The 23,871-nt window shown below is 40.5% G+C and overlaps 1 protein-coding gene across 1 annotated transcript in view; it reads left to right on the plus strand.

The window, feature by feature from the left end:
* The window catches only part of LHFPL3 (LHFPL tetraspan subfamily member 3), a 150,661-nt gene extending 127,275 nt beyond the window's left edge, over window positions 1-23,386 (plus strand). Inside the window, exons 2-4 of the mRNA XM_030468826.1 lie at window positions 22,903-22,965; window positions 23,089-23,139; window positions 23,373-23,386. Coding sequence (XP_030324686.1) covers window positions 22,903-22,965; window positions 23,089-23,139; window positions 23,373-23,386 — 128 coding nt within the window. The remainder of the gene's footprint in view (window positions 1-22,902; window positions 22,966-23,088; window positions 23,140-23,372) is intronic.
* The last annotated feature ends 485 nt before the right edge of the window (window positions 23,387-23,871 follow it).

Here is a 23,871-nt window from a genome sequence, read left to right on the forward strand (position 1 = left end):
CTCTTAGGGTGATGAATAAACTTCTAATTAAAGACAGAGCTGTTGGTAGTACATGGGTAGTCAGGCCTCCTTCACCTACAGCTAACACCTTCATGGCTTTCTTCATGGCACTTCATGCAGTTTGGATTTACACTGCAGAAACATTATGTTAGACAGTCCAGAATAAAAAAACCTTAGAAACACTAGTTAAAAAACAATCATAATACACTCTAGAGGAAAATCAAAGTATCTCCCAATTCACTGGCATACATGTAGTACTTCAAAAAGTCCCTTTAATTAAAAATTACTTGTTACTTGCTTCAGATAGCATTCAGGAATGTATCTCAGTTTACAGTCTTTTTCTTGGCCAAAATTTAATTATGTACCAGACATATTTGGAGCTGTGTTATTCCCTCATTTGCTCAAATGCTAGAATTAATGAAATGAGGGCAGATGCAGAGGGCAGGATTCAGCTTGCAAATTCATATTTCAATTTAGCTGTCTACATGTGCAGGGCTTCATGCACACTCAGTGTCCAGTAACTCCAAGTATCGCTCCTGGCAATGTAGTCACTGCAGTCAGTGGAACTGGTGAGATATTCATCTCACGTGGAAGCAGGCACGTACTACTGATGAGTGAATTGCCATCCAGGCTCCTCTGATAGTACTGACCACATCTTCATGGACTACCGTTGGAGTATAAACAGTTCAATTTTGCTGTCTTGATCTCTGTACACATTGCCAACCTGAGTGTTGGTTGTTCTTGCTCATGTCAGAATAAATTACTGAATGGAGGTAAAAAATCCTGACTTATGTTGATGATATTTGGTAATATTATGAGCAAGAACCAGAATGTAGCTACAGAGTTTGCCTGCTTAACCAGACCTGCCTGAGTGTTTGAAGCATCCAAAACTGATGAGCTTAAAATCACCAAATGCAGTTTTATATCTTCCCACACCCAATTTCCCATGAATTTTTAAAGAGCTAAAGGATTGTAGTGGTAATCTTGATTGAGCCTCTTGTGAATACATATAATCACTGTGTCAATAGATCAAGGATAAGGTTTTACAGGCATTGCACATTATAGTTTCTTCCCTTAATGCCACTAGATATAGACCCCCTCCTGGTCATGGAGTAAAGAGCATTCACACTGCTGCATGGCCATGTACTTGCCACCATAGGCTATGGCTGTAGTCAGCCCTCCCCCTATAGAACAAATACATCTCAAAAGTTTCTTATCTCTCTGCACTGGTTTGGAGAGAGCACAAGGGGAGGAATAGGTATGCTCATTTTAGAGGCTTTTAAGCCCTAGTGTTTGAGAGAAGTATTTCTGTAGCTTGAACCAGAAAGCAGAAATGCCAAAAATGTCCCACATGTCCCCATGAATATCTATTAACTTTGAATATTTTTGAGTGAAGGGCCCTAAAAAAATTTGTATCTTGTAGCAATTTTTATATGAAGTTGATGAGACAGACTCCCTGTTTCTTGTGTGTAGAGACTGACCCTGGTGCCATTTAATTGATTTTGTGCTTGACTTTTGTAGAAGCAAACATGGGCCCATGGTGAATGCACAACAAGGGGAAATGATACCCAGGTGCTTTTCAATGAAATGTTTACTCAATTTAAAAATAAAATCCTCATTTCTTTATTTTGACAGTCTCAGTAATTCAGGTAGGCTTATTCTTGTTACCTTTCTTAGCTACATATTTAAGTAGAAAAATCTAAGCTTAGATGCAGTTTTTGATGTTAAAGGAAGTTTTTATACACAGATTTACTTAGTAAATTCCTTCCCAGCCAAATGTACCAATGTGCTAGAATATCACACTGTGAAGCACAGCCTGAGTAGTTAACATTATCTGGAGTGCACAGGGGAAAGAATGTTTTGAGGATATTTGTGCTTGCAGCTTTCCAGGTTTTGTGTATATATATTTACAGACCTTAGAAATCTTGCATGTATTTCATGCAAGAGTGTCAACCATAATACAAATTTTCCCTGAGCAAATTATGCAGTATTATCTACATAGTAAGTAAAATGTACTGATACATCTGGAAGTGTTAGCTGGAGTTTGAAGCTGTTACACGCATTATGATCCTAGGCACTACTATTAACCCATCAGGGTGTTTAAATATGTCAAATTAGAAGTCTGACAGCAGAAGGCTGGTTAACATTGCAGAGAGGAAAAAGGCATGTATTCAAACATTTCCCCTTACATGAAAGATTTAGAAACAGTCTTATGTATGGAGCCTGAAATTAGTCTTCTCAGGTCTGGTGTGTTTTAAGTTTGGTGTGAGTGAGTTTCTTGTGTTTGAAAGTGAAGCTCTGATAACTCTGTTCTTCATTCCTCTCCTTCAAACCAGCCCTGGGTGTGGAGGTGCCAGCACACTTGCTCCAGGAGGTCACCGTGGCCATGCAGAGCAAGTCTGCCCACCCTGGGAAGAGGTGATGCCTCCAAGGGCTGTTTTTCCCAGAACAGGGCTGAAGTGCAGTCTTTAGATGATGTGCCTGTGCTGGATCCAGGAAGTTTCTTACCATTAATGTCAGGGTCTGGGGTGCAAACATATGGCGGCCTGAAGGTTCCCATTTCTACACAATACTGGGAGCAAGGAACAAGACAAAGTACGTAGAGAAGATCCTACAATGTGGCTGCCAGGTCCATCTGCCTGGAGAAGAAAGGATGTGTCAGAAGTGCTCTTCGCCTTGTGAGCAGCATCTGGGTTGAACATCTAGTGCATGGGTCTCTGAGGCTGTGGGAGAGACACAAGGCTGGGCACAGGCTCCTGTGTGCATTGGCCCTGGCACAGGTCCCAGCAGAAAGCTGAAGTGTTAGATTTGGTTTAATTTACTTTTAATTATTTTGTCTGCATATCACCCTTCTGGTGTAATTCCTGTACCTCTTTTTAAGAAAAAATCTTTCAAAACCTTTCGCATTGAGGTAACTGTTTAAAAACACTGTGAGATTCACAGTGAAATTGTGAGAGCTGACACCATTGACACACAGGGTGGGTGAAAGGAAGGCTGCTGTCAGGCACTCAAGTGCTATCACTCAACTTTCCAATGCCTTAGGGGCAGTCAGCCAGAGGCAAGGCTTGATGACACTGTGATTTTTCTCCAGCAGGAGCAAATACATAGTTTCTGTCATGCTTTAAGATAAACATTTCACTTATGAACGTGTCTCACAGAATTTACGACTGCTGAACAGTAGAGATAAAATACAGCAATTACAGACTAAAATATTGCATCTCGTGGAAAGGGGTTTGAGATAGCAAATTTGCTAATTTTTCTTTTCTATGCATCTTGAGAGATTCAAATACTCAACAGCACCCTGAGTTTGCAGACCTTTATTATGACTGTTCATAAGAGCAAACAAAATACTAGGCTCTGAGTTCGAATATTTCCTTCAGAATTAGGCCTACAGCTGTAATATGCGAACACTGGAGCTTGAGAAAAAAAGAGAACTTTAAGCCCTGCCAAATTGACTTGGAATTTAAGCATAATGCAGCAGGAAAAAAGCAAAAAACAAACAAAAAACCCAACCAAACAAAAAACAATAAACCCACCCAACCAGATTTGAGGAACAGCTAGTAAAAGATATAAAGACTACTAATCCTTCTGGAAGAAACATCAGAAGGAAGAAATCTGCCAAAAGTCCAGAAAGATGATCAAAGTATAAAGTCTCTGAGAAGTCACTGTTAAAAGTCTCAGAGAAGATAGGGATATTCTAGGAGAGGGACCTGAATTAAATCTTCTGTAGAAAGAGTTACTGTGGAGAAGTTTGGGGAGATTCCCACACTAGAAATCTTTCCAAGGGACTTATAGGATGCTCTTCTTTCAAACTGAAATGGAGATACCAAAGTTCATGGAATAAGTAGACAAAATGAATTATATAGTATCAGAAGGATGGGCAGGAGGAACAGATACAGTTTTAAAGGAATTCAAGGATGAAGTATTTGACATTTCAACAGCACTGTCTAATCTCTTAAAATTGCCTTAGTACCAGAGGCTGGGAGGTGGTTAGTTTGATACCAGTTTTCAAATAGGTCAGAGTGGAAAGTAGGAACAACAAATCAACCAACAACAGTTGGTGGCTGTTCTGGGCTAAGTGGTAGAAGTATTGAATTAGCAGCCACGTTGGAAAACATGCCATAATGGGAGCAGTCAGCATGGATTTTAGAAGTAGAAATTATACTCCAATAGAGTAGCTCTGAAAATGCTCAAACAGGGGCAGCAGAGATGAACTAAATCTGCAAAACTCTCCCATACCAGGACAGACTGCAGAAGCCAGGATTCTCCATCCTCACAAACACACTTGATTCACCAGAGAGAGAAGGGCCTGTAGGAGGTATATGGACAAGTCTGGTAGAAGAATATTGTACACAGGATATTTGAATATAGGATATTTGGAAAAAAAAAAAAGGTTATTTTCTTTTGGGTCATATAATGGACCAAAGCTGTGGTCCATTTTTTTACCGCAGGACATTGTGGAAACTGACAGTCAGTGTCAGCTGGACAAATTAATTGACAAAGTAAGAAATAAAGAATTCTCCCTAGGTATAAAGATAACTCCACTTTGCTGTAGATTGTTTGGGACTGGCAGAATGCCCTGGAGCTATGCTGCTGTGTGTTTGTGCTGTGCTTGCTCCCATGCTGCCTGCTGCTGGGGACAGGGTGTGGGCAGATGGGAATGAGAACAGTGACAGGGAGACAAGCAGCTGACTCAGTACACCTGGATTTATACTGTTAGGTTCTTCAGAGCTTTTTGATTACACTGTCTTCCTCAATTGTTCATACACAGCTATGTGAAGGGCCAAATCAGTAACGATATCTGAGTTACCCATTCCAGGTGGTTTTCAAAGGAGCTAAAGCAGTCAGTGGCAGGCACTTAAATAATATGTACTCATTTGCTGTCAAAAGAAATTCCTTTCCTTTAAAAAGTAGCATCAGCAGTGGCATTTATTCAAATGGAAGCTTACAGACCTTATCTCCAAGTGATATAAAGTCTATTACTAAGAAGTTACATATGAGCAAAGGGCTATTGCAGAGGTTCAATGCACCATTGCAAGTGACAGGGCTGTGACAATGCTGTGCTCCTGCCTGCAGGTGCAGGAAGAGGGATGGATGTCCCTGCAGGACCCCTTCTCACCATCCAGCTGAGTGAGCCAGTGAGGTGCCTCTTGGTTCGTGCACTAACAGTTGGAAACAAAAGGAATTAAAATGCAATGTTAGAAACTTTTAGAAAAACCTTTGGCAGTGCTATTTGTTACTGGTTTGTGAAGATATTGGTGCATTAATGGCACAAACCAGGGACAGTTAGGGGTGCTGGGGCCCCAAATATACAGGCACGTTAAGCATTCACATGCAGGTAGAGCCCTGCAAACCCTAAATAAAGCCAACTGAACCCAGGTCCCAATGGAAAGATTAGAGTTTTTTAAAAAATATGCATCTGAGCTCACTAGAAAGGGAGAATAAGTTTTTTAAAAAATATGCATCTGAGCTCACTAGAAAGGGAGAATAGGAATGTGTCTGAGTTACTGACAGGAGCAAAGGAACAGTCAGGCTACAAATGTTGCTGACCTGTTCAAGGAGGAAGACGACAGGAAAAGACAGAGAAATATGTGCATGAAGCACGTGGAAGCATTTGACTGAGAAGTGGGGCAGTTGATCTCATAGAGGTTAGAGAAATAACATTTAAACAAAAAACCTAGAGAAGATGGAAGATGGGAAGATGGGAAAGGAAGAGGGATCAGGAGCACTTCCCGAAGTTGGGACAACCATCAGATGCCACTTCTTATCCCCCCATCCTGTATTCTAGACTTGTTCACTGTAGTACCTCTTAAATCTCTTGCATCTTTGGTCCTCACCAGTGTATAGGGGTTCACACCAGAACCACAGCAAACGGTTCATTTTTATGTCCCAATTCAGCTCCTTCAGGGAGATCTCACTGCAATACTTGTGGAAGCTGTGAAGCTGCACCCAGCAGTGCTCCACCTGTCCAATTCAATATAAGGGCACATGACAATTATACTTACTGTTTTACAGGGTAGTTTTTGATTAAAATCAAGGTACTCTTCCAATGCTCTGTGGGATACAAGCACTCCTCCCAGGAAATCTCTGGAGGAGTTTCCACCACAGAGATGGGAACAGTCATCTTCTGTCATCTGGACAGCAGTCAGGTAAAGGCTCATCTTGTGATTCAATTCACAGTTATTCACAGACACGACCATTTTGGTACCAAGGTGCCTGTGCAGGGAAGGGACATGAAAGGATCCTGATTTGTTTGGTTTAAATCACAGTGGTTTATCTGGGTGGCATCCATGAGACACAAATTAATTGAGTTTTCAGCAGCTATTCATTCACACTGGAGGCTGCATGGATGTCTTCATAAGAAACAGGTAGTCGAAATATTTAATAGTGGCACACATCTCTGAGAGGTTTTCCCCCTTCTCCAATTCAAGCAAATATGTTGGAAAATGTTGAATCTTGGTTATAATCTGACTGTTGTACTGTAGACAATGTGTAAAACCTGTCCATTGTGTGCTGTGTGGAAAGAGGAATGGCAGGCAGAAAAAAATACCCTGAGCAACAGATGGTATGTGACGTGGTAACTGTGTGAACAGTAATAACCTTAATCTAATTAGTTTTCTAATCAAGATTAAGAAGACATCAAAGGTGTGAGAGAGGGTGAAGAAGAAGCCTGTAATCTATAAAACAAATATAAGAGGATGAAAGACATGCTGATGGAGGAGATACAGGAGAGGAGGGAAATCCCAAGAAAAACTACTGAGTATTTTATCAATATGAAAACAAAGATGTGAGACCTTGCATTAGCAAACATGCACAGAACAGGAATAAGCAGCTATATGACAGAATTATAAACCATTATGTGGATAACTGAGTTACCAAAAGGGTCACCAAATAAAACAAAAGTGGTAAGAATAATTTTAAAAACATAGGCATTTGATAAGAATTAGTAGTGTTACCATTCAAACACAGTTGGAGGTCACCAACTCTCTGTTGGGGCTATGAGAAAGGGAAAGATAAGTAAAATGAGAAGCTGAGGGATATCTAAATTAAATTTTTGACCCATGTCTTCAGTAGAACCTTTGAAGAGGACCATTTCCAGCCTTGCTCTTCCCCTAGCAGCTAGGTGCCTTAAGCTCCCTTTGCCCTGCTGGGTTTTGTGCACAGAAAGCTGTCCCAGCAAAACTCTTGCTGCTCCACCTGAACCCAGTGAAACCAGTGCTACTGGTTTGATGAGCTTAAATCACTACAGTTGCATCAGCTGGGCTTTTCTGTCTTTTATATATGGGACAGATGGTCTGGTTTATGCAGCACTGGGAAGGGGTACACACAGAATGCACAGTGCATGGACATTGCCAGCTTGCTCCAGGCATTTGCTTCCCAGCTGCAAGTGCCTGAGTGTAGCACATGTTGATGAAAGAAGCCTCTGCTGTGGGAATACATCTGGAAGACTCAGCAGAGTCTGTAGAGCATTTGTGTGTGAAAAGTGACATTTCTTTCTTGAGCCATGTACTGGCAAACTTGCCAAGAAAAATCAGTTGCAGTTAAACCTCAAATTACACCTTTTCTACCTCTGATGAAAATGCCCTTTATTTTTGTGGGGTTCTTAATAAATACAGAGCACTTACAGTTTTTCTCAGAAATGCTTTTTGTTGTGTTTAGTGGTTAGAGTTCACGATGATCAACCTGAATGATTTGCTGCACTCTTTTTTGTCAAAAAAATTTCAGACAAAATGTTTCAATGAAAGATACTTTGATGCTGGTAAGACAGAAGGCATTATTTGGCAGCCATCTCTGGCAAAGGATGTAGGAGCAACAAATCTATATTGAGAGAAGGTGAAATCCAGGTGACTGAGGCCATTATTATGTCTTTCTGCATAAAACTATATGGATTTGCATAGGATCCACAAAGATCTGCTCACTGTCAGAACAGGCTGCTTAGATTCAGTAGGAATTATTACATTTATTAGGATTGTTTCTGGCTGGCCAGTAGAATATTATTAGAGAAAGAATGGCTATCTTAAGCAGAACGAAAAAGACACCTTTTTTATTAATAAAATAAGGGTAATTATTTGCCCTACTTACCACAGCCCTGCTAGGCAGAGGCAAGGTGGTCCAGGGACATCACACATGTCCTAGTGTCACACAATGGAAAGCTACAAAGAACCAGTCCTTTATTATGCCTTTTAACAAATTTGTGAATATAATAAGTTAACACATGACAATATATTTTTGGATACACAAATTATTTCCACGAAATATATATCAGCACTTTATTATTTTATTCCCATGGTCACACTTTTAGTACACTTTAACTCTTGCTAACAAAAAATATTCTAGCAGTTAACCCAAATAAAAATACTTTGCTGTTATTGTCCAGTTTAACCACTGGATAAGGTCAGTATAGCTTCTCTGGTCAGTGTCCCATGACCTCTCAGGCATGGGGTTCCCTTGGAGGGTACCCAAACAATGAAGGCACTCTCAGACTGTTCATACCTCTAAATCAGATTAAGGTGAAATAACATTCAAGGTCTACATCTGAACACAAGATTTAGTTAGAACTATAGAAAGAATAAAAGCACAAAAGCTGCTGCTTCGACCTCAGGCTATGCAATCATAACGGTTGACTATTTAAATCACAAAAGCCACAATACCAGAGTTAAAGCTGTGTAAGCTGGGAAATTTGTGATTACTTAATGATTTTAGGAAACCAAGAGCATAGGAGAAGAAAAGTTGAAAGATATACATAACAGGGAATCACTGGTCCTGGATCCAGTCTTGGGCCCAGCCAGCAGGTGTTAAGAAATTCCCCAGGCAGGCCCTTGGTTTTTTATGCCTGTTTTGCTTAGTAAGCAGGGTTGAGACACACACAGGCTGAATCATAGAATCATAGAATCATCTGGGTTGGAAGGGACCTCAGAGATCATCGAGTCCAACCCTTGATCCACTACCACTGCAGTTACCAGACCATGGCACTGAGTGCCACATCCAGTCTCTTTTTAAATATCTCTAGGGATGGAGAATCCACTACTTCTCTGAGCAGCCCATTCCAATGTCTGATCACCCTCTCCTTAAAGAAATTCTTTCTAATATCCAACCTAAACCTCCCCTGGCACAACTTGAAACCATGCCCTCTTGTCTTGCTGAGAGTTGCCTGGGAAAAGAGGCCAACCCCCCCTGGCTCCAACCTCCTTTCAGGGAGTTTTAGAGAGTGATGAGGTCTCCCCTGAGCCTCCTCTTCTCCAGGCTGAACACCCCCAGCTCCCTCAGCCTCTCCTCATAGGATCTGTGCTCGAGTCCCTTCACCAGCCTGGTTGCCCTCCTTTGGACCTGCTCCAGGACCTCAATCTCCTTCCTGAACTGAGGGGCCCAAAACTGGACACAACCAGAACCAGAACAACCAGAGCAGACCTCCACCCATTTCCATTTCTATCCCTAATCCTTATCTCTATTGTATGCAGGCCCAGGGCCATATGCAGACCCTTCAGGAGACCTTGTCGTCTTCCTTCCTCTTCAGGAATCCCTTTTGAAATGCTAATGAGGATTTGTCCCGGGATTTGCAAAGGTGGCTTGGTGCTTCTATTGAAGTGCTAAGAGGGTCCCATGAAGGGATTACAATGGTTATTCTATCCCATAGAATCATAGAATTGGCTGGGTTGGAAGGGACCTCTGAGATCATCAAGTCCAACCCTTGCTCCACTACACCTGACACCATGAAAATTTTTAAGTGCAAAGTGCTGGCTGCTATTCCTGAATTAATTACAGGCAGTCTCTGCAATCTTTTTTTTTTTTCCTTACTATATTATTTTTTTTACCATACTGGTAAACTTTGCTGTATACTGCAAATCTCAGGGTTAATCAGCAATACTGTAAAAGAAAGATAAAGGCATGGAAATGTAGTTCTGTGGAAGTGAAAAGAAATGCAAAACTTAACCCTTCCAGTTTGGAACCAGTAAAACAATTAAGATTACCAAAGCACCAAGGCAAAGACTGTTGCAGTTGTACTGAACAAACTAGGGCACATTATTGATTTGACAGACTTGATAGCAAATGGAAGATGAGATGTCCTTGTCCATATAGTATATTATAATAAGATGTTCACAAAATTAATGCAGATGTCTTCCACATTTTTTCAAATATTTTATGTATCCTCAACTCTGGCATGTCAGAAGCAATGAGTTTAGGACACTTAAGAATCTCATACAATTGACCCTGGGTAAAAGGTAGTAATCTTCTCTTTAATAGCAAAAAGGCAAGAGAAAAGCTTCACCAGTGTTACTGGGCTCATGCTCCAGGGTTCTCTCACACCATCCAAAATTCAGATGCTCAGTGGGAGAGACTCCCCTGATACCTTTGCTGCTGTTAGCATCAATGAGACATCGGCTCCTGAAAGGCAGTAAAGTCTCACTGCCAAATGTCAGCTTTAATGAAGAAGCAATGCAGCTAAGCAGTCTCCAGGCCTATTGTCCATTTCTCTTCCAAGCAAAGCTGTTAGGAGATCAGGAAGAGCTGTAGCAGAGATAAATGCAGAATAGCACATGACAAGCTCTGCAGGCATAAAGATGTATGCGTGCGCCTCAGGGGCCTTGAAAGGAACTATGCAAAAGTCATTGCCTTTATCATTCATTTAGAACTTTTCTTGCCTCTGTGCCAGTCCATTTGCAACATTGGCTAGCACTGCTTTGGAAGTCAGATTTAAATGATTGTAGTCACTTTAGTTAAACATTACCATTTCCAGCTCAAGAATAAGGCTGCTTCCTCCTGGTTCCACCTCTCTTTTCAGAGGAAACTGCCCCATGTTGTTGTCTCCCAGGTCCCTTCTCCTCCATATATTGAGGTCCTCCCCTCTGCAGGCCTTTAGCTTTGCATAAAGTGTTTCAAACCCTGTCTCACTTTTTTCCTGTCCCACAAACGAGTCTGAGGAGCAAACATGGGTCCTCTCATTCAGAGGAGAAGGGAATGCAGACTGGCTTTGGGAAAGCACCTGATTTTTAAAAGGGGAATGAAACCAGTCTGGAACCTAGATCTTCCCTTACAGAGCTAGCTGGAGCCCTGTGGCAGAGTACTTTGAGGGATCCACAAGCCTGAAGAAATTGATTTTAATAATTGGAGGTCAGTGGCTCAGAGAGGGTGAGTAGAGTTCCCACTTGTCAAGGAAAGCATAGCATTTAATAAACTGCAGGTAATTTCTAGCAAACATTAATGCTTTACAAAAGACAAGAGGGACAACAGCCTTCCCCTTTGTCTCCCAGTGCACTCAGTTATTTCTTTTTTCCTCACTCACAACAGAATTCTTCCTTGTCCATCACATCATCTTTCATCTTGACTTCAGTCACGTCCTCTGAAACATCACTTTCCCTGTTAAAGTACATTAAAGGGCACCCCAAAGCTCCAAGTGATGGCAAAGAAAATGTGACTGTCATGACCACAAACAGGCAGTTGAACGCCTGTAAATTGTGGATCTAAAAAAAAATTTCTCATTTCAACATTAAGTCATGTATCTTTATCATTTTGCATTATGAAATGGTAATCGTAGCCATGCTTTTGAAGAGAACATAGCAGTGACCACTAACCTGCATCTCAGCTTACAGTAGAGAAATTTTGCCAGTGGCTGTTTATCTTACCCACTGCCAAACAGCTTCTTGAATCTCTCAGTCAGCTTCTGTAGGAAAGCTTTCTTTTGCTAGCCAGTGACCAAGAGCACACATAGGCATCTGCCTGGCAGCTGTTTGTGCTGCAAGTGTTTTGCTGCTCCCAAGTCAGGGCTCTGCACCAGCACCACGAGGGCCATAAAGGTAGAGGAGAGGCTCAGCACATTTAAGAAAACTTTTTCTCTCCCTCTTCTTTGGTTTAATTTGCTCCTGTGAGTGTTTTTATCATTTGGGGGTTTTGCTGCACAACAGCCAGGGAAGTGGGTGTCAGGCAACAATTGGTTGAGTTCTTGGTGGCTAGTTTGAAATTGCTCACTCAGCTGTTGGCCACTGACCCATGCTGTTTTGTGTACTGGATGGGTGTGTTGCACCATTTTCTAATAATTTCCAGCCATGACTGTCAAATAGTTTACATGACCCTAAGTGGTCATGTAAACAAAAACGTGAACATGACTGTGACATCATACCAAATGTTTTTCTGAAGCAGTAGTCTGGGGGGCAGATTCTTTTATTAAAAGTTAATATACTAGTACTGTTAGCATGCTCCATGGCAGGTAGCAGGTGAGACACTGACAAACCCCCACATTGGAGGGTTGCAGTAATGTGAATTGAGTTTCACAGTGAGAAGAAGCCTTGCTGGGTGTGAACCCAAAGAATCAGCAAGAAGCTTTGCTGACAACAATATGGGGCAGGTAGAGAGGTTTGCTGAATTTATGGTCAAAGGAAATTAAATCTGAAGCTTTTCAGCTAAATGCCCATGGTGTATAAGACTGGAGTTTGCCTTCAGTCCTGCTGCTGCTGCCCTAAGGATGAAGCTGGTGATGTTTGCATTGTCCTTGTGTCCAAATGAGAAAAGTGACAATCCCTGGTTTCTAACATCTCAAGAGTATCAGTGCAAGAACTTTAAGTTCTTTCAGTTTATCTTAATGGTCCAAAGTAGTTGAATTTAGCTTCACAGAGAAAAACATACTAATATTTTTTTAATACACTGATCACAAACTCCATATTTAATACCTATTTAACAGCATCAACTTGGACAATTTAAAACTTTCTGGCCTCGCTACAGCTGCTGACTTTATGCCAGAGTCTCTCCCCTGACAATTCAAAGCTGCCTTCTACTTTAGAACCTAATGTATTCTTGGATGGTTTATGTCCATTTGTTCAAGTGCCAAGACTGCCCTTCCAGTTAAATAGCTATTCTCCCTCTCTGGGATCAATTTTCTTGTGTTTATACAGAGTAATCAGAAAATTCTTCAGTACACCAGCACCATAAGGCATGCAGATCTGTTCTCTAGGCAATGCTACATGATCTTTTTAGAGGTTTTCACCTCCTTTTTTTGCTAGTGAGTACTTACCATTAGTTTTCAGGAGCAAAAGACTGAAGCAATAGTATTTATTATGGACTTTGTTTTAGAAATTCCCTTTTTGTACGAATATCTCTTGCTTCTTCATTTTGCTTTCACCTCACTAGCCGGTAGAACGTCTCCATATTTATCCTAAGAGTGGTGGCTGCAGCATTCCCAGACTTCCCTACTCACCAGCATGTTTAGAGCTACTTAGCTGCTTAAAATTGCAGTAGCATCAGGAACACACTGGAGGCATGCACGGCCCAAGTGCAAAACAAGGGTGTTGTAGTTGGCTGATGTTTGGCAGGGAAGTCAGGACAGCTTGCATGAGGACTGGAAAAAAAAAAAAGAAATCATGTCTCTCCTCATTCTTTGCCACCACATTTTGAAACCTTTAATGAACAAAGGAAGGAGCAAATTTGTGTAAAGACTACAGTGAGAGAGCCCAACAGTGAACTCCTTCTTGGCCTCTCACACTTGTTCTGCTGTATTGTCTTTTTGCTTTGATACAGACAATACTATTTTTGATCATAGGTTTCTGTAGTTACATCTAGCTCCTCATTCTTTCTCTGCTATACTCCTTCTATCCTTCTTTATTAATTCCAAAGATGTTAATCTCTCAGCCTCCTCATAAGAACACAAGCCTAGAAAAGACTTACTAAATCATAAACTCTTTTCCCCTTATCATGGGCAGTTACAACATCATGCAATACCTTTTCTGAAGTACCATATTACTTTTGTAAACAATCTTGCTCTGATTAACTGGCTGTTCCAAACATCACTCTTCTGAAGTGAAAACCACCAGCACTGGGTGGCTCTAGTGCTTACATTATGCTGAAAAAAATTTCTGTGATACCACCAATTCTGTTTACCTTTTTCTTGAGTGCATTTTACTGGTGACTCATGGTCCTCCAAGGCTGATCAACATGTTCATATGTTGATCACCACTTGTCTCAATAGTCTTCTACATTGATTGTGCCTCTCATCTGTAGATTTTGCTACCAGAACTCTACTCTTGCCACAGCTTCTGAGGAAAACACTGGATGATGCTTGAGTTGCCCACCAGGCAACACCCAGGCTGATGCTTGAGTTGCCCAACAGCTCAAGACTTTCCCTTCAAGCAAAAAAAGTGTCAGCACCTTAAATTCTGATGCTGCTCTATTCTCCAGGTTAATAAATATTTCAATATGACATAGTACTAAATCTTTTCTGAAGAATATGTTACTTAGCTTTCTTTCATACAGTCACTGCTTCCTGGCTGTCAGGTAGAACTATGATAACATCACCCCATTTCTTACTTCTTTCCATGTCTTCAATTATTTTTTCCTACAATAGTTATTCAAGGAACTGGGGAAAAATTGATGGGTATTTGCTCCAATTAATTTTCATTCTCAATTTAGTTTTTCCTAAAAATTAGGTAGCATATGTGCTGTTCTCAAATATCTCAACAATACATTTGTTTAAAAAGCCCGCCTGCCAGCTTTGCAGTCTAGTGTGTTGGTTATTTCAGTATTTGGGGTTGAAGGGCCCATTCCTCCAGCATGAGCATATTATGATCATTTCAGGTGTCCTGTGGGCTTGGAGGGAGGAGTTCTTATTTCCAAATGCTCATGCCCAGCTGTGAGGGCACTGTCCTCTTGTTCTCTTTCTCCTTCAGAAACAACGCAAAGAATTAGGCCCTAGCCCAGGCTCACTCCATATCTGCTTTTCTTCTTCTTTCTTTTCTTTCTTTGTTAACCTACTTAAAGATTATTTAACCTTGTGTTTCAATTTCTCCTGAAAGATTTAGCACACCTTGATTTTTAGCTGTCTTTTAGACCTGCACTATCCAACTTTCAAAAAAGTGTATTTCTTTGCTAACTAGTCCCTTTTCCTATAATTTCCAAGATCTCTGCTCACATCTTGTTTATTCTTTCTGAGGCTTTCTGGGGGGACAGTTAGTGAAGGTAGAGGCAAACAGAGTTTGCTTGACAGAGCTTAAAGTACCCCTGGAATTTCTTTAAAGAATTTTTTAAACCCAGCTTCAGGATAGTTTTTAGGTGTATTCTTTTGCTGAATTGAATTGACTCATGACCACTGAAAGCAAAACTAATTTTAGCTCTTCTTTCTTTTTACCAAAACCATGTTTAAAATAGCTTTACTACTTGGAATCATAACTTGTGATGAAACATCAGCTGTGCAAATCTCAAGTGATGTCTAGCCTGTGTCATTCATAATAACACCTATTCTCCAGCCTGTCTGCTGCAGCCTACACTATATTTATATTGGTTTTATTCATTAATTAAATACAGTGTCTTTCAGCATGTCAGGTTTGATATGGTTTGGCTAAACACCAGAATTTCTTGTGCTTTGGTTCTGCAAAGAGAAGCTAACATTAAATTAGAAAGCTGTAACACTCCTCTGTGACAGCATTCAAAATAAACACTTTCAATAGTAGGATTTGGTGCCAAGCAAAGCCAAGCCAAGATTCCAATAGACAGCTGTGATCTGCTGAAAAAAAAATAAAAGAAAAAGAAAAAAACCACCAAAAACAAACAAAAAACCCAATATAAACACATAGTTCCTTCCTTACTTATACAGTCCAGGAGACTCTAGCATGAGAGAAAATTGGCTTTTGCCTATCCCCACATTATCAAACCATCTGTCCCCATGACTTTTGACCCTCAGGTTGTGGCCCTCTAAGCACATGCATTTGCAAGGACCTTTGTCAGGCTCCTGTGATCTCTGGGCATAAACCTTCAGGTGACACAGAGACCTCCTAACACACATTCTGTGGCACAAAGACACATTAGAAAAACTCTGATGGGTGGTGACACAGTTTTCATGTTATTTTAGACACTTCAAACAGAAAAAATCAAAAGGAAAAAATTACTAGATCCCAAGGCCAGTGGACACTACAGGAGGTGAAACAGTGTAAATGTAACTTTTGACACATACCTTGCTGTGAGTTACTGGCTATACCATCTCCCATACCTGCTTCATTGTTAAGAAGTGGTCTTATCTCTTGTCCTATATAATTCCAGTTTACCCATTTTTCATCAGTTACTCATCTACCTCTGCTGTAGGTGTTAGCATTCATTGCCGTGACATTTTTCAGGATTCTTTGCCCGTGTGGTGATTAGGCCTGCTTCTATTAACAGTCCCCAGTTTCCATATTTTTCTGGACAAGGGACTACAAATATCTATGGCAGAGAACTGTGGTTGGAACACCAGAAGTTGTTATCTTTTGCAAGGAGTCATTGAGATACACCTTGGGAGTCACCTGCCACACACTCCTAAAGATCTGTGATACTCTAACATTATTTTTATGCTCAAACTAAGGTAGTTGTTGTACTAACTAAATTATTCATGGAACTGCGTTAATCTCAAAGTTTAATTATCGTGTCTAATGATCAAAACTTGGAAGTTAAATGCTCCCATGATGATACAACCCCTCACAGAATTTCTGTCCCTATCATATCAAAGAAATCTCTATCCATACATGAATCCAACTCCTCAGGTTTAAAACAGGTCTTCTCAGTACAGTAAAATTTTTCTTACAGTTCTTCCCCCAAGTGATTTCCACTGAAGCTGATTGCACCATCTTTGTGATTCTTTCCTACATATTTAGAGTTTAACATTGCTTACACACAATTCACCTTCCCAGTTGTTTCCATCTTTCTGAACAACTCATGCTCTTTAGTGCTTGGGTTTGGGTATTACTGTAGGTCAACCATATTTCTGTTATCCAGCTTGACATATAGCAACAGCTGATCAAATACTTCCATTTTGCTGTCTAAGCATAACTAGCAGGCATCAAAATACCTGTTATCTGTCAACACAGCCAGGTTATGGTGAGTGTCACCTCCCTGACTGTGGCACCTACCTCACTACTTCTTTCCATAATATTCACTGATCCATTGTGCCACATGGGATCCCAGGGCACAAAAGTCCAGATATGATTTTATCATTCCAACTCTCCAAGAACACTGCCCTTGAATCTTGAATTTCATGCCACTTTTCTCGTGGACTGTCTCAAAGCCAACAACAGCCATGTGGTTAGCATCCCTGTATGAGTACCAGCAAGATGTTGTGCTGCCAGAGGAACTTTTGGTCTGCTTATGGAACAAATAAACAGGCTGTGTCGTCTCTTTGGGGAGCCAAATGGCACCTCTCTGGAGAGCTTCTCCAAAACAGAAGTCTGGATCTGGCAGTCTTCAATCAAAACAGCAAATAAGACTTATATTGTATTTCCCTCTTTGTATTGCACAAGAACCACTTCAGGTCTCAAGGAAACTCTGCATGATTCAAAAGCCTTCTTCTAAGCAAAGGTTTTGTGGTAATGAAGCTCACCCACTGAGTCACAATTTTAAGTTTATCATCCAGTATTGAATAAATTTTGGAAAGGCATTTCTAAACTTCTCCAAAAATAATCTGGTTTACATGGACCAGAACTGTTTCTGTGAATGGAATCAGTAAATTGAGAGAATCAGGGGATTTGCTTCAAAATTGCACATTTGCTTCAAGCCAGAACACAAATGTAAACACAGGGAATAATTGTCCCACTCATTAGTACAGTCCATATCACTCAAGGCATTCTCAGCTGAATGGCTGTGCAGGCTGTGTTCACTCAGGACTGTAACCGTGTGTCTTTGGCCACCACCTTCACCCTTTCTTTCTTTCCCAAGTACAGGTTCCTGAAAGCCTGTAGTCCTTCTGAATGTCCCCTGCCAGAGTCTTCACCTTTCATTTAGTTCTGTCCTAGAAACTCACTTCACCAATAAAGCTCAGCTAAACCTCTGGAGTTTAATTATTGGAGTTTAATGCATCACTGGTTTGGTAAATACCATTTAGAAAAAAATACTGAAAACAAAGAAACTCTCAGTTTTGGAGCCATTGGGGCTTGAGGGCTCTTGCATATGTGGATATGGAAATAAAATAGCTAGTCAGTGTAATTCCCATTCCATTTTTTTTTTACTCTTATCAGGAAGCTTGCCATCATCATACTCTACAGGCAAGCAAATGAGGTATGTTGTCAGGAAAGAATGAAGATGAGAGAGGAGTCCTGGCAGCAGGAATTTCTCTGCACTGGTTTCCTGTATACAGGCAGCCTTTTCATAAATAAGAACCTCATTCCATGCAATGATACAGTATTAGTCTGTCACCATATTTGGCACAGCCATAGCATCATGAGCTACTTGCCCGCTAATTACCATTTGAGCTCAGGCACAGAGCACAGCCTGGGATAATATTAACTCAGTCAGAGACAGAAGGATGTCAGTGCCAGCAACAATTCAGTGTCCATTTCCAATCTGGATGTCTCATAACTGCATCCTTTCATCCCAGGAGGTAAAATCCTGGAGTCCCTCTCTTAGTATGAATAATTTGTCTTGTCACTTGGATCCCTGAAAGAAAAACGCATAAATGTTTCTGTTAGCTGTTCATATGAGAAAAAGGCTTTTAAGGAGAAGTAAATGACTTTCATATATATTTAACCACAATTTATGAATTATTTTTTAAATCTTTAAAAGATTCACCACACTCCAATATGCAGGAGAAACCTTTGTTACCTTACATCTTATTACCCTACATTCCTGGAGAAAGCCCAGAGCCAACAGCACATCAACACTCTTCCTGCCGGGAGCTACTCAAGCAGCCAAAGGGAGAACGATGTGAAAATGATTCCTCTAAATTTTACAGATGCCCAAATAGTCCTGAATGATGTCAGTGACACTAATCAGTCATTTATCAATTTCCCCCTGCTACTTCTCATGAAAGCTCTTGATCAGCTGCAGAAGTCCTAGCCTGGACTGTCTGCAGGATCAGGAAGATGGTGCTAATCAGATGTATTCAGTTCACACACAGAAGACTGCCTTCAACCAGTATAGATAAAACATTTTCCTTACTTGAATCAAATAAGCCTGTGGGAACTGATTTAAGTCTTTCAATATGTGTGTTTTCCAAATCCAAAATTTCTGAATTTATATAGTAGAAAATCTGAACTGAATAGCAGTAAACCAGTAGTAGCCTTTGTTACGTTTCCATTTCAGTCACATTGCCATTAAAGACAGTAGAAGTTTAGACAAATATATGGGACCCTTGTCTGTGTTGTAAAATAATTTCTTAGCAGCTTCACTGAAATTGCATAAAATGGTTTCCATTTTTAAAATTTGTATAAAACTGAAAGCAGTTTCCTTCTAGAGAAAAATTTTCTAATCCTCTTTAGAAGGATTAAATGTAAAAAAATCTAGCAATACAAAGTAGATTTGTAGGTGGATTTTATACCTGTCTGTTTGGTCTTGAGCTGATAAATGAGTCATTACCTGTTTCATATTATTGAGCCAGTCTGTATTCTTGGAGGCATTCAAGTGCAAAATATTCCCTCTGCAAGTGAAGACTTGAGGTTGACAAATATTACTGTTAATCACTACAGGTGAAGTATGATTCCTGCATCTGAAAATGTTGACCAAGCAGTTATCTAGTAAGAAGCACGGAAACTTTATAGGCAAAGGAGATAATAATAATATCCTCTCTTTGATACCTACCCTTATGCAAAGTCCAACTGTTTGCCTGTGCATTGTATTATCAAGAGAAGTCCAACTGCAAACAGCACAATGACTCCAGAAAGTTAAGCAAGTATATCACAGCATGCAGGAACAGAATGCAGAAAAGATGAGTTAATTGGAAACCTGAGGAACTCGGCTGGGAAGCTGTGTACTGAGTTTCTGAGATAAGGGCACATATTTTTAATTACCAAAGTGGAAAAGAACGAAGTTACATTATTTTTAGGAAGTTCTAAGAATGTATGTCTGATCTTTTATGTAATGAAAAAAACATAGAGATTTGCTAATTATTTTTGCACTTAGGCAGAAAAGTCCTATGTCTATTGATTATTAACTAAGCATTAAGTTTCCTCTGATTTTGAGGCCTATTAATTGAGGTCTTTGGTATTCACTGTTATATAGTAAACATTTTTCAACATTTATCTGGGTAAAAGCAGACATTTTCACCAACACCAGAAATATGGAAATTTGATTCATTGTTTCAGTGAAATCCCTCACAACTGTGAGAGCAATGCTTATACATTAACTGCAAGTAATAATCTTTCTGGAAGCATGTGTAACCAGCTCAAGAAAGAAAAGTATTGTAGAGCTTGTTTCTAAAATCTATGGAAGATCTTATGAAATTGTGTAAATGAGTTAAGGCAGTCAATAGGCAACTACAATTTGTCCAATCTGCATGTTCTGAGTAAATCAGTCCTTATGTAATTGTCCTTGTTTCTAAGCCTAATTGTCCTTGAAACTATTATAGACTGTTATATTTTCACACAAATTACCTGTTCAGGAAGAATTTATCAAATGCCTTAGGTGCAGGATTTATTCTGCATCAGATGCTTCCTGCAGACACGTTTTCATGGCTTTGTCTACAACAACTGTGTAACTGTCAAAAGGCAAACACCATTCCTGAGCTGTTTTCACATCTCTTTTCCAATATTTCATCATATTGATTCTGTGCAGGTACGGTTTTATTTTGTGGGTTTTAGAAGTATATAAAATCACAGTGCTTATGCTTGTACAGAAAAGACAAGAACTTGTTGCAATTCCCAAAGCAATGGCAGCTCTTGGTTGCACAAGCTACTCTGTGTATAAATTATGTTTTCCAGAGGTTTGGTTCAGCAGCCATTGAAAAGGCTGAAAGCCACACAGTATATTCTTTCCCAATAGCACATATACTTGCAATTTAGAGCACAGTGCACCAATATAATATTAAGACATTGTCTCATCATCATTCATACTAAGAAAGAAGAGCTAATGCTGGAAATGTGCTTGTTTCCAAGTCTGAAAAGACAGAACTGACAATTACTGACAGCATATGGATTTTCTGATTCTCGTAAATGTAATAAGAACTGAGGTATGACCCTATTTAACATAATGTTCATTTTTAGATTTTTCTTATTTTATTTACTTTTTATTTCTTATCCTCCCCTACTGAAGATGCTCATATGATGTTGCCCTAGCTAGTGGTGTGCTCACATTGAAGCCAATCAGTCAGCCAGCATGCCCAAGGGCCACAGCTCAGCCTCTCTGTGCACTATTCTCATTGCTCTGATAAGAAATGTGCCATGAGCACCCAACTGCTCTGTCCCCTGTTACCAGCATGCTGTGTCCCTGACAGAAATCAGTTCAGGTTGGACTGGACCTCTGGAGACAACCTGGTCCATTGTGTCACTCACAGCAGTGCCAACCTCCGTGGTGCTTCCCAGACAAAGACAGTGTCCAAAAGCTACCAGCAAGGTTCAAGTCATGTCTTGGCTGAACTTCTTCAGCTGTGCCCATAGAGTCCCTGCAAGCAATGAGAAGCCAGGTCCTATGCAGAAGTACATTCAGTCCAATCCTATGAGCTCAGCATATTGACGTGTTTTCTGAGCCCATGGATTTTTTCAGCTAGTGACTCAGTGGGGAGAGACTGTGTTAGTGAAGACTCAGGATATGTTTTTTTCTTTTTTGTGTGTGTATTTATGTAATGATGCATCATCATCATCACCTCAGGACACATCATACCCTCTCAGGGGCAGAGGCTGCTGCATCTCTGCCATCGTACCCTGCACTGTAAGGCACACACCCCAGTGGGAAGGGGGGCAACCAACCCCTAAGGAGGCTGCTCCCCAGTGACCACAGGACATGAGCCTGAAAACCAAGTCTTGTGCCAGGTCAAGGCCAAGCCTGAGCTAGTTTAGGGGATGCTGGGCTGTGACCATGCAGCAGAGCCCAATAGGAGCATGCTTGAGGTCTCCTTGCCCAGGAGCATCCATGTCCCATCTAAGGTGTGGGTAGCCAGGCCCAGGGAACTATGCGTGTGCTCAGCACTCACCCTGATGCTGTCCAAGAAGGGGATGTCACAGTAGCTGCTGGCCAGTGGGCAAGATTGACTCTGCTTCAGGTAACAGAGGACATTGCTTTTGAAAGAACAAACTTGTCACCTCATTTCGCCTGCTCCACAAGAGCTCCAATGGCTGATTACAATACCTGCTCTCCCTCAGCAAGGCAGTTTACCTGGGAACCAAAGGTCACAAAAAATTTAGGTTGCTTCAAAATTTGCGTTCAGCATTGTAGCTGATGGATCTTGTCTGATGGATGAGAACCCAAACACCCACCCTTTTCCTCTGACCCCCATGGTACGGCTGCCCCTACCTGGAGCAGCTGATGGTTGATGTCAGGTATCTCCCCACGCTTGGAGAGGCTTTTTATTTTTCTTGATGTTAAGAGAATCAGTGCTTTTTTGTATTTGAGATGTCACGTGGTGATCTCTCAAATAAACCAGATCACAAGTTGACAGCAATATTGACAGCTTATTTTTCCTCACAGAACAATGTCATTACTTGTGTTTTTGAGGAGTACAAACCTGATGCATAAAACATACTTTTGTTAAAGAGGTAACTCCAACTGATAGGAAAACCCCCTTGCTATTATCTATGTGTGTTACAAGCACTTAGATTACTAGAAATGATAGGTAGGTTTTTTCCTCTATTTTTCTTTGGTTTGTTTGCCTGACCATTTGACAGTAATACAGTGTTTCCTTTGAACATACAAGCTATTAATAATTTTCCTCTTTTGTGTGAGCCTTTCATATTACAATGAAGCATCAGTCTCATCAGGAAAATGTGATTATACTGGTACAAAACCTGGCCAGGGATTCAGGATGTAATTATTTTTTTTTTTCTAAGCAAGGTGCTCAAGTGATGCTTTATTTTAAATTTTAATATTTAATATTTAATCATAGCATATAATTCTGTGACTTGTTTTTAAGTAACCTAGCTTTGAAGCTTGGGATGGAAAAGTGTGTTGCTTTAATGATAACTATGTAGGTTCTCATCAAAACAAAATTTTGGTCTCATTTTCCCATTGTTCTCCTTTTCTTTTTTCTCCAAGCTGCCTGTCTCGTCCTGGGTTGTATGATTTTTCCTGATGGCTGGGATTCAGATGAGGTAAAACGGATGTGTGGTGAAAAGACAGACAAGTACACGCTGGGGGCTTGTTCAGTCCGCTGGGCATATATCCTGGCAATTATTGGAATCTTGGATGCCCTGATCCTCTCATTTCTGGCATTTGTGCTTGGCAACAGACAAGACAGCTTGATAGCAGAGGAGCTCAAGTTGGAAAACAAAGGTAGGACTGCTTTAGAAACATATTATTGGGTGGCCTAGAGGGCAATTGCTTAAAAACAATGATTGGCTTAATTTTGTTGTATACTTAAAAGCTGACAGACTGGTTTACTGCCTAAGTTGCTGGGAAAGAGGAAATGCAAGGGGCAGAGCAAATTTTGACACTTGGACTTGATGATCCTAGAGGTCTTTTCCAATCTTAATGATTCTATAATTCTATGTTTTTATCCTTTTCAGCCTCCAAAAGATAAGAAAGCTCAAAATTGCCATAATTGCTTCACTATGCACGACTTCTTAACAGTTTTTAGAGCTGTAGTTGGGATGGTTTTGTTACCCACTTGTACGTTATTTCACAAGAATTGAAGTTTCACTGTCTCTGTCTTTTTCTGTACCCCATGGAATGTTTGTTCATTTGGTTTTGTATTGTAGCATGAATGGATGGAATATCACGTTCTGCTCTGGATGGAATATCACGTTAGCACAGGACACAGTAAGGAGGGAGTGTTGGCTTAGGTGATTGGTAATGACAAGAATGAAGAAGAATCCTTGTCCTTGTTTCACTGTGTGGCTTTGAGCTCATTAATCAGCTCACAGGACTCTAGGATGCTGTAGCAACTGAATATTCCTTCAGGGGATTGGGGACAAAACACGTTTCTAGATTACAAACATGAAACTGTCACAGAGCTGTAGTTTGTCATGCAGTTGCAAGAGGAAAGATGCTGTTTGGCGACCATAT

This window comes from Calypte anna, chromosome 1 (assembly GCF_003957555.1).
Source record: "Calypte anna isolate BGI_N300 chromosome 1, bCalAnn1_v1.p, whole genome shotgun sequence".
NCBI lineage: Eukaryota > Metazoa > Chordata > Aves > Apodiformes > Trochilidae > Calypte > Calypte anna.